At 36.0% G+C, this 11,957-nt stretch overlaps 1 protein-coding gene across 1 annotated transcript; it reads left to right on the forward strand.

The window, feature by feature from the left end:
* The first annotated feature begins 9,353 nt into the window (after positions 1-9,353).
* Positions 9,354-11,375, forward strand: LOC134235237 (uncharacterized protein K02A2.6-like). The gene has a single exon (XM_062717371.1). It carries the CDS (start codon positions 9,354-9,356, stop codon positions 11,373-11,375), a length of 2,022 nt encoding a protein of 673 aa, XP_062573355.1.
* The last annotated feature ends 582 nt before the right edge of the window (positions 11,376-11,957 follow it).

The raw sequence follows: 11,957 nt of genomic DNA on the forward strand, positions 1-11,957 counted from the left end.
GTTTTCATCTAATTTTCGAGTCTTCTTCATAGCTGCAATTTAAGCGCTTTCCTATGCGTTCACCTATTCCAAAGGCAGTCTCCCAGTTTTCTGCGGCTTTTGTTTCTGACATTGACACGTGTTTGGCGTGTGCTATGTCGTTTCGAAAATTCGAATTCGTTCGATATCATCTCCAATCGTTTTGTTTTCTTTATCCGGCATATTCCCCCAACCTTTTGTCGGTTCTTTTAAATTTTTTTAAAAATTTCTAGACACGTATATAAAACAGGTATGTCAAAATCTGTATATCCATTTGTAGCCGCTTTTTTATCTTATTTAAACTGCTGAAAAAATCTAAAACAGACGTTTTTGATGGAACGGAGTACCATTTGAAACTACCAAATATCTTTTGGTTTGATTTTTTTTTTTTTTTTTTTTTTTTTTTTTTTATTAAACTTGAAACTTTTACACATATTACAAACATTCAAACTTCTGTATGGAAATTTACAATAAAAATCAAACAGGACTAATTAGGGTTTGGGAAACATACAAAATTAGTGTAAAAGTTTATGAAGAGAGAGAGAGAAAAAAGAGAGAGAGGGGGGGAGAGGCAGCTAAGCATTACATATTATGCCCTAAAACATAATCATTTTTCTTTAAGTTACCATAAAATAAAAAAAAAAAAAAAGAAAAAAAGAAGAGAGAAAAAGGGGAAGCTAAAGAAAGACTAGTGCAGTGCAGTTTTGAGGGATTTTTCTAAAAAATTGAAAAAAGAACTGATGATAATAATTACAGAGAAGGTAAATTAATTAAAGTATAACAACCCATTTCTGCCAGAAAGTATTAAAATCTGTCATTTTTATCCTCTATTATGGTGTGTTTTAAAGTTTTAAAATATGAATTAAATAAATTTAAAAGACCTTGGATAGATGGACAGGTATTCTGACAACGAACTTTATAAATATAATGCTTCATTAATATCAACATAGTGTTGAAGTATTCTGAATTTTCATTTTTGTCATTTTCACCAAAAATAAATGATTTTGCATTAAGATTCAATTCAATGTCTTTGGCTTGACATAAACTATAATTTTTTTAAGAATTGCTGAACAACATTACATTCCCAGATTAAATGATAAATTGTTTCCTCTTCATCTTCACAAAAAGTATACAATACTTAGTGTCGGCTTTACCCATTTTATACATCAGACTATTTGTAGTTAGAATATGATGTTTAAAGTTGTTTTAAACCATTGTAATTTACAATCCCTTTTACAAATGGAAAATTTTTTGTTTTCCATTGTATATCAGTTATTTCAAAATATCTAGCCCACTTATTTTTACCAGAAGGTTTGATAACTGGTTTTTTAAAATATCATACATAGGTTTTGATCCTTTCCTGGTATTGAAAAATATTTTGATATTAAAAAATATTGGTCTTTGCATTAATCCATTTCTATAAAAATTGTATTTCTTTAAGTCTTAGTATTGTCTGTCTAATACCATTATATGTCACATAATTTATTTTAATTTTAAATTTATTTTGTAGATCCTCTAATGATAGAAAATTGTTATGTTCATCTAGGAGTTAACACTGGTAATCCATTTTCATACCACAATTTATAAAAGACAGATTGTTTTCCAATTTTGAAATTTTTATTCAACCATAAAGGTTGGTTAACATATTCATTCCAGTCTGTAATTTCAGAATTATCTTGGATTTCCCGAAAAGCATTGAATGTATCCTTCCAAAACTGATTGTGTAAACACTTATTAAAGTTTGATAGACATACTGATCCTGTATTTATTAGTTTGTTAGTATCAATTATATTTTCAAGCAAAATTTTCCATTTGGAGTTTTTGTCATTAATAATTCTCCTTATCCATGTTGATTTCAAAGCTTTTATATAAGAGCCAATATCAATCATTTTTAAACCACCATGTTTATATTGCTGTGTAACAACATTTCTTTTAATTTTATCAACATTTGATTTCCATAGAAAATTGAAAAGTATATTGCTCAAGTTTTTCAGAAAATTAATTTGTGGGGTTGGTAAGGATATAAATAAATGGTTAAGTTTAGATACAAGAAGTGATTTGATTAGAGTTATCCTCCCAATCGGTGTTAAGTTTCTTTTATTCCACTGATCTATAATTGATTTGATTTTAACAAGTTTTTTGTCATAATTTAATCTAGTAATCTTTGCAAGATCTACATCATAATAAATTCCAAGAAGTTTGAAATTGGTTGTCCAGATAAATTCCATCTCTGGACAAACTCTGTCATTAGAATATTTCTTACTACCTATCCATACCACTTGGGTTTTTGACCGATTTATCCTTAGTCCTGACATATTATAAAATTCTATTATTTCCTTTATTAAAGCCTGAAGTGATTTTTCTGACCCATCTAAAATTATCATTGTGTCATCAGCATACTGTGACATTAAAAATTCAGTATTTCCTATTTCAATTCCCTTAATATCTTTATTGTTTTTAATCTTTATTGATAATATCTCTGCACAAAGGAGAAATATATATGGTGAAATTGGGTCCCCTTGTCGACAGCCACGTCCTAATTTGAAAAAATTGGATAAAAAACCAGCCTGGGTCACACATGAATTTGAATTACATTGAAAAGTTTTTATCCATTTACAAAAAGATTGTCCAAAATTGAAAAAATTTAGGGTTTTTTCTATAAATTTCCATGACACTGTGTCAAAAGCTTTTTCAAAGTCTATCATAACTAACATTCCAGGGATTTGCTTTAATTCAGTATAATCCATCAGATCGTATATAAGCCGCGTATTTTCTCCAATGTATCTCCCAGGTATGAATCCTGTCTGATCTGAACTTATTATTTTAGGTAAAACTTGTTTTATTCTTTGTGCTATACAACCTGATCCAATTTTATAAATCACATTCAACAATGATATTGGTCTCCAGTTACTAAGCTGAAATTTACTTTTGCCCTCTTTGGGTATACATGTAATTATTCCCTGTTTTTGTGTGGAGGAGAGTTCCCCATTTTCATAACCAAAGTTTAATGATCGAACAATAAAATGACCCAGATTTTTCCAAAATACTTTAAAAAATTCTGCAGTAAATCCATCACTACCCGGGCTTTTATTATTAGACATTTGTTTTAACACATTTGATGCCTCTCTATAAGAAATCTTTCCTTCTAATAGAAAACTTTCATGTTCATTTAACTTTGGGACATTATACTCTTCTAAAGACTCTCTAAGATTTAAATTATGATCCTCTTCTTGAGGCATGTATAATCTTTTATAAAAATTTTCCACTTCTAAGAGAATTTTACATTGTTCTGTTATCTCCACTTGTTCATTATTTTCTGTTTTAATAAGTTTAGGAATTACTTTGTTTGTAAAATTTCTATTCTCAAGATTTAGAAAATAATTTGTTGGTTTTTCACCATCACTGATCCATCTGGCTCTAGACCTTATCACATTTCCCATTAATTTATGTTGTCTTATTTGTTCTAATTCTCTTTTTTTCTCAGTTAATTTTTCTGTAGAAGACGCATATTCCTCTTCTAGTTTCGATATATCCTGGATTAAAACTTTCTCTCTCTGTACATTCTTTTTTTTAACATAACTTCCATAAGATATTGTTTTAGCTCTTAATTCCATTAATAGCGTCTCAAGAAATAATTGATCGTTAATAATTAAATGAATTTCAGATTTTGGTTTGATTTCTTCGTGTAAAACACCTCGGAGCATATGTGTCATAACGTCTACTACCACGCACATCCATCCAAAAAATCGAGCTCTGTTCTGAGAATCAATTTCTGTTTCCATCAGAATGGTGGAGCTTGATAGAACAAACGAACTGCGATATTATTTACTGTATATACTCCCTATTCAAACAAAATAATAAGCTTTGAAATTTAATAGGAAATTCAGATAAATTTGAAGATTCATTTATATTTGTTTTCAAATATTATTTGTAATAGTATTTAAAGTTTCTAAACTGCATATCAACTTAATGATCCTAAATATGATAAAAATCTTCTGTAACAAAAACAGTAGCGAGCTGCCCTTAAAATAGCTACATGTTCAATACAATGTACTGCAGTGTATGAAGTCTTCATGTAGGGGGGGGGTTTATACTTTATAATTATGGTGTACTGTAATGATTGGAAAGATTTAACAATGCCTTGAATAAGGATATTAAAACATATTAAACTGGTTTTTCATAAGTCGATACAAAATATACTATATAAACGCGACGCCAACGGGCCTTAGGTCACCTGAGCATCATGTAACAACTTTCCAACAATTGAATTCGGTTTGTGTTTTAAACCAATAAGCAGTAGAGCCCCTACCCCAATAGAAAAAAAACCCTGATCCTGGGGCCACACATATCACAATTTAGGAAAAACACTTGTTCATCATCATCATTGATTAATACAAAGTAGCAGATTTCAAAGCATAAATTCATTTCAGTATAAATCCATTTCAGCCCTCCCCCGGTCTATAGTACACCTGACTAAGGAGCTTTGAAAATCACAATTCTGGAAGAAGGATCCTTGCTTATCAATATTATATAGGAAGTTTCTAGTATTTGCTCAATTTCCTGTAGCAGAGAAAATTTTCAAAGAATTAATGCATTTTTACTATACAATCAATAGAGCTAAGCCTAAAACCTGAATACCTGACCCTGGGGCCAGGAATTGTTCAATTTTGGAAGATTGATTGATTGATTGTATACTGTTTTACGTCCCTCTTCAGAATATTTCACTGATATGGAGACGTCACCATTGCCGGTGAAGGGCTGCAAATTTAGGCCTATGCTCGGCACTTACGGCCTTTGAGCAGGGAGGGATTTTTATCGTGCCACACCTGCTGTGACACGGGGCCTCGGTTTATACGGTCTCATCCAAAGGACCGCCCCATTTAGTTGCCTTTTACGACAAGCAAGGGGGTACTGAGGACCTATTCTAACCCGGATCCCCACGGGTCAATTTTGGAAGAGGAAGCCTTGCTCATCATAACTAGGTAGGTAGGTAGTTTGTTTAATACATAAGAGCAGAGAAGAAGATTTTCAAAGAAATCATGCAATTCACTATACAATCTATATACCCCCACCCTAGCACTAGAAACCCTCCCCTTGGAACCATGACTTTTTGCAACTTAGTAGAGGACTCAATGTTTATTACAATCATGCTTACGGTTTCACTGCTTGATGTCCAGGAGAAAAGAAGATACTGTGTATACAGATTCTACTAATTTTGATGGTTTGGTCCAACCCCCAGGCCCCAGCGACCATGAATTTTTTTTGTTCCTCTTCACTCATAGATATTCTACACCCAGATTGGTTGAAATTGGACCAGCAGTTGCAGAGATGAAAATAATCAAATATTAAAGCACAACAACAGATAGCTATAGGTTATCTGAATTTACCCAGGTGACCTAAAAATGCAGTTACTAAATTCCCTAACTCACTCTTTCAAATACAAAGGAAACAAAACTGCATTAAACAGCTTAATTGTTTTCCTATCTCTAGTTTGTTATAAATGAGGTAATTATGGCTAATGGCTTGTTCCCAATATTTTTTTTATTTTGTTCTGTCAATCTCTGTAAAAAATAATATACCAAATATAGACCTTTAATCCTGTCAACCCATAGATAAATCGACTTTTTAAAAGCATATCATATCAAGTTGAAAGCATAATTGCTTACCCAAATTGCATTCACCGAGAAGCAAAAACAATCTGACAACGGACGTTATGTATATACGTTATGTATATGCAACATACCTTCAATTTGTTATGTGAAAATATGTTATGCGCATGTTTGTAACAGAATATGAGATAAGAATTGAAAGATCTTTTGAATGTACATTGGGCTTGTCATTAGATATGTATAACACCAAATATCTTGGTCAATATTCATAGTGTGGTATACCTTTCAATCTTATAAAATCGATACAACGTGTCTGTCATGTACACGTGTACCTAAAAATTATCTGTATATCTGTTTTTATTTTTAGTATTAATGATTTTGGGAATATCTCTTTCCATTCTACTGATTACATAAGTTGGTTTAAAAGGCAGACGAACGAGCGTACCTGGTATAGGCTTTTCTAAAAAGCTGACGAGTGACATACCTTAATGGCTTTGTCACCATGAAACATGCTTAAAAAGATTAACAAGACAACGACGACGACAGACAACGGACAGATTTTGATCAGGAAAGCTCACTTTAGCCTTCAGCTCAGGCGAGCTAAAAAAAAGCTATTGTTGTTTTGTAAAGAAAATGCGATACAACAAAGGAAGTACTCTCCTTTATTCCATCCTACTGTGCTGCCACTAGAAGCCATCAAAAAAAGACTGCATATTCCTTTTGCCAGAACAGACACTAACAAAGGTATCTTCTTTCCATCTGGGGGTTCGTCTGTGGAACGCTTTACATCTATTGTCACAGAAGCCCAATCCCTTGACCTATTCAATGGGAATGGGCAACGTAGGTGAAAATTAGGTAACAGTAGTTTTTTTCTATCAAAATTTTAAATTGTAAATAGAGAACCTGCGAAGAAGAAGAAAGACGGTCTCCACTTCATTCAGTGAACTCGCAACTGCGGCGTTTTAAAGGATTCCAGATCCTTACACCGCAACTCTAGATCAGACGCTCTAACCACTGCGCTACATGGCTGACATCAGTGAATGTAACGGAATAACATTACAAAAGAATAAGAAAACATATTTTACATTACTATTCTTTTAATGGTTAGTGGTTTTTATCCAAACCTTTGGATTTTTTGGCTTTCACACTTCACATATTTAATCCATAAGACAAGAACTTTCATTAGATACCAAGAACCTTGACCCTTTGACTTTGGAGTTTGACCTACTTTTAAAAAACTTAATCCTTGGTCATAACTTTTGAACAGTAATGGATAGGGCTTTCATGCTTCATATGTGTAATCCTTGTGACAAGATTTTCATTGGATAAATACATATACCAGCAACTTTATCCTTTGACTTTGGAGTTTGACCTACCTTTCAAAAACGTTAACCTTGGTCATTTCGTTTGAACATGTGATGCTAGTTCTTTCATATTTCTAATTTTTTTTGTGATAAGACCTTACTTTGGGCACCAACATTTTTAATTTCCATTTTAAAAAAGTGTAATCTTCGCTATGATTCCATATGGGAGAATCATAGTTTCACAAACACATCTTGTTTGTCTGTAAGATGTACATGTATGTTGCTTAACGTCCCTCTCGAGAATTTATCACTCATATGGAGACGCCATCTCTTGCCGGTGGAGGGCTACAAATTTTGTCCTATGCTCGGCACTCAAGGCCTTTGAGCAGTGAGAGATCCTTTTCGTGTCAGTACCTACTGCGACACGGGGCCTCGGTTTATACGGTCTCATCCGAAGGACCGGTCTCAACGTCCCACAGTGGGATTCGAACCCGCGACGTAAGGTGTTGATGTAATATGATTGGGCTCGGGATGCTTGTAATTTGTAGTTATGTTTAGACGCCATGCTTGAATAAACGTTGTGTTCATGTAAGAAATGTTTCATCTATGATTAGCCCTGATAGGCATATCAGCACGGTGGCAGCGGTGCAGACTTGTTGTTAGTGTTACCGGTCGTCTCCGAAAGTGATGCTCCGCGAACTATTGTAAGTTTATAGTGAGAAACTTTGAATTTATTTTTCAACACGTGCTCTGTGTACAACCGCCATATTGGATCCAGACTCCATTCTCAGTAGCCTGAAATTTTTATTTGGAATGGGTGAGCAAGAACAAGCTGCAGGACCTGTACAGGTGTACAATTATTCGTTCAGATTACCTCCTCAACTTGATTTATCCTCTGGAAATGTATCCGAGAACTACAAAAAGTGGAAAAGACAAGTTGAAGTTTACATGTCTGCGTCAGGAGGAATCGACAAAAGTAAAGAGGTACAAGTAGCAATTATTTTGAGTTGTGGTGGACCTCATGTAGTCGAGATATATGACCAGTTTCAGTGGGAAGACGAATCCCATGAGAATGACCCTGCTAAGTTATATGAGAAGCTACAGGCCTATTGTAATCCTCGTTCCAACGAAGTGTTAGAGTCTCACAGATTCTGGAAGTTACCTTATCAGGAAGCCTTCGACAAATTTCTTACAGAATTAAGAACACGTGCAGCGTCATGTAATTTCCTTGAACAGGAGAGGATGATGCGTGTATTTACAGCTACTGGTAAGCTACAAGAACTATTGTTACGAGAAGACAAATTGACTTTGAACAGAGCAATTCAGATATGTAGGGCTTTTGAACAGTCAAACATACATGTGAAAGAGCTGCGAGAAAACATCACTTCATCTAACAAAGTGAATAAACTATCTACAAACAAACGACAGAAAAACTTCACAAAGCAGAAAGTGACACACAAACAGAAAAGTGATTCACAGCCTTCGAGCAAGGAGAAGAAAGAGTGTGATTTCTGTGGTTATAAACATGAACATGGCAAATCAAATTGTCCGGCATTGGGCAAAAGATGTGACAAGTGCAACAGGAGAAATCAATTTAAGTCCAAATGTAAGAAAATACATGCAGTGGGTGAAGATAGTGAAGACAGTCCAGAGTTAGAAGACAGTTGGCTTCTCGCGTTGAAAAGCAAAGACAAACAGAGCAAAGACATCACTGCGATTATGAACGTAAATGATTGCGACGTATGTTTTCAGTTGGACAGTGCAGCTGACGTAAATACCATTTGTCAGAAATATGTGAAGAAGGAACAGTGTCGTCCGTCAAACATTCGTCTTAGCATGTGGAACAACACTCATATGAAACCCCTCGGTGAAGCTGATCTTGATGTAATCAATATGCGTTCCATTGTCGTCCAGAAACTTAGATTTGTAGTAGTGCAAAACAATCTTACCTGTCTACTTGGCAAGATGCATTTCAAGACATGGGACTTGTGACTGTGAACAGTGAAAAGTTCATATCTAAAGTTGGATTAGAACAGCCTTTTGGTGACTTGGGAATAGCAACTCTGAAAGTTGACCCCAGTATTCAACCCAAAGTACTTCCGTGCAGGAAAATACCGATTGCTATCCAGGACTCAGTTAAGCAAGAAATTGACAGACTTGTTGATCGAGGTGTTTTGATACCAATGACAGAACCAACATTGTGGGTTAGTCAGGTGGCCGTGGCTCACAAGTCAGACGGAAAGTTGCGAGTTTGTAAGATCCACAACCTCTGAACACAGCTCTGATACGAGAGTACTACAGATTACCTGTATTAGATGACGTACTTCCAAAACTAACGAATGCTAAGGTATTTAGCAAACTTGACGTTAAAGAAGCGTTTTGGCACGTTCGCCTTGATGAGAAATCGAGCAAACTTACTACTATGATAACGCCATTCGGGGGATACAGGTGGGCTCGTTTACCTTTTGGATTGAAAGTATCCAGTGAAATCTTCCAGCGACGGCTAGACGAAGCATTATCAGGACTGGAAGGTGTGTTTAGCATTGTTGATGACATTATTATTGCTGGATGTTGTGACAGTAAAGAAGCAGCAAAGGATGTCACATTGCAAGTCGACAGTAGCAAAGAAGGAATTGGTGCCGCACTACTCAAAGATGGAAAGCCGGTCGAGTACGCATCAAGAGCTCTTACACAAGCAGAGAGAAAATGGGCTCAGATAGAAAAGGAAACTTTATCCGTTCTCTATGGACTTGAACGCTTTTATCAGTACACTTATGGAAGGAAAGTCTTCATCCATAATGATCACAAACCATTATCTGCTATATTGCGCAAACCATTAGGACTAGCACCTAAAAGACTGCAAGACATTATGATGCGTTACTTCAGATATGATGTAGAATTCGTATTTGAGAAAGGAGTAAACCTTGTGATAGCGGACACGCTAAGCCGAGCTTTTCTCATGACAACGGAAGGAAGTGTAGATGAGCGTCATAGGATTCTATCTGTCCCGAGGCTACGAGAAAATGATGTACCAGATATCAGAATTCAAGAAATTAAGGACATGACTGCTAAAGATTCAGAGATGCAAATATTGGCCGACACCATAGCCAATGGATGGCCTGACAGTAAACAAGATCTTCCAACGAGTGTGCGTCATTACTTTGATTTTCGTGACACACTAAGCTTTGAAGATGGACTCATCTTGAAAGGTGAAGCAATCGTGATTCCAAAGGCACTCAGATCAGAAATGAAGATGCGATTACACAAAGCACATCTAGGATATGACAGTATGATTAGGAGAGCTCGTGGTGTTATTTTTTGGCCTGGGATGAAATCCGACATTAAACAGATTGCAGATTATTGTGGAATTTGTGAGGAAAGAAAACCGAGAAACTGTAAGGAACCTTTACTTCAGCATTCAACATGTGAATTTCCTTGGCAGAAAATTGGACTAGATTTATTCGAGATACAAGGAAAACACTACATGGTCTCGGTAGACTACTTTTCCAGTTTTATTGAGGTAGATTACCTACCAACAACGACAAGCACAAGAGTGATTTCATTGCTTAAGAAACAGTTCTCTAGATTTGGCATACCAAACGTTATAATACCGGATGGTGGACCACAATTTCGATGTCAAGAATTTCAGGATTTTGTGAAGACCTGGAAGATCGATCACAAATTCTCATCTCTGATGCATCAGCAAGCAAACGGAAAGGCTGAATCTGCGGTGAAGATCATCAAAACACTGATGATAAAAGCACAGGAGGATGGAACAGACCCGTATGAAGCGTTACTTAAACAACATCGTACTCCAAGGCAGGATACCGGTCTAAGTCCAGCACAGATGATGTTCAACAGAGAGATACGTGCTACACTCCCTATGAGATCTGGAGTGAGCAATGATTTTGGAATAGTGAAGTCCAAACACAGATCCAGACAGATTGCCGTGAAGAAATCTTACGACAAAAAAGCACGTAACTTACCTGAAGTCGATATTGGACAGTCCGTTTATTTCCAACAACGGGAAGGACAAAATTGGAAGCTTGGGAAAGTGATTCAAATACTTGGACAGAGAACATACGTTATTGCGGACCAACAAGGAGTCGAATATCGAAGGAACCGAATTCATATTAGACCAACTAAAATACAGACCCATATTCATGATCAATCTCCAGTTCGTGATGAACCAATCAGCAAACGTGAACTCTGTGAATTTCCAAAACCGTTTAGTGGACCAAACGAGTGTATGTCTAGCAAACAGATACCGGTGATTACAGACTCGAACGAACAACATTGCGTACCAAACTCGATTTCAGAAACTGCCGTCAGCAAGCCTCAGAAGGATATTACACCAGATACTCGTGCAATGCCAATATCGCGTGAACCGTCATCAAGGATCCGTAGGAAACCAGCATGCTTGAAAGACTATGTCCAAAATTGATTGAGATACTGTTTGATTCTATTTGATTATTTTGTTAGAAAGTTAATTAACAGTTAATGATCATTTATTTGGGAAATGTTCAGTTTAATTGTTTATACAATGTACATCTTTCGTAGAAGGGGGATGTTGATGTATTATGATTGGGCTCGGGATGCTTGTAATTTGTTGTTATGTTTAGACGCCATGCTTGAATAAACGTTGTGTTCATGTAAGAAATGTTTCATCTATGATTAGCCCTGATAGGCATATCAACAGAAGGACTGACTCCTTACTTCGCGACTCTATAGCAAACGCTCTAACCACTGCGCCACGCGGGTCTGTTAGATTGATTGATTGTATATTGTTTAACGTCCCTCTCGAGAATTTTTCGCTCATATGGAGACGCCACCACTTGCCGGTGGAGAGCTGCAGATTTTGTCCTATACTCGGCACTTAGGGCCATTGAGCATGGAGGGATCTTTTTCGTGCCAGCACCTACTGCGACACGGGACCTCGGTTTATACGGTCTCATCCGAAGGACCGGTTTCCACGTCCCACAGTGGGATTCGAACCCGCGACGTAAGGATGTTAGATTGATTGATT

This window comes from Saccostrea cucullata, unplaced genomic scaffold (assembly GCF_032062105.1).
Source record: "Saccostrea cucullata isolate Sc308-1 unplaced genomic scaffold, CSIRO_AGI_Scuc_v1 ctg3568, whole genome shotgun sequence".
In the NCBI taxonomy this organism is placed as follows: domain Eukaryota; kingdom Metazoa; phylum Mollusca; class Bivalvia; order Ostreida; family Ostreidae; genus Saccostrea; species Saccostrea cuccullata.

Bases quoted from the DNA above. Each gene is read 5' to 3' on its own strand.
- LOC134235237 (XM_062717371.1), top strand. From the start codon at position 9,354: ATGATAACGCCATTCGGGGGATACAGGTGGGCTCGTTTACCTTTTGGA.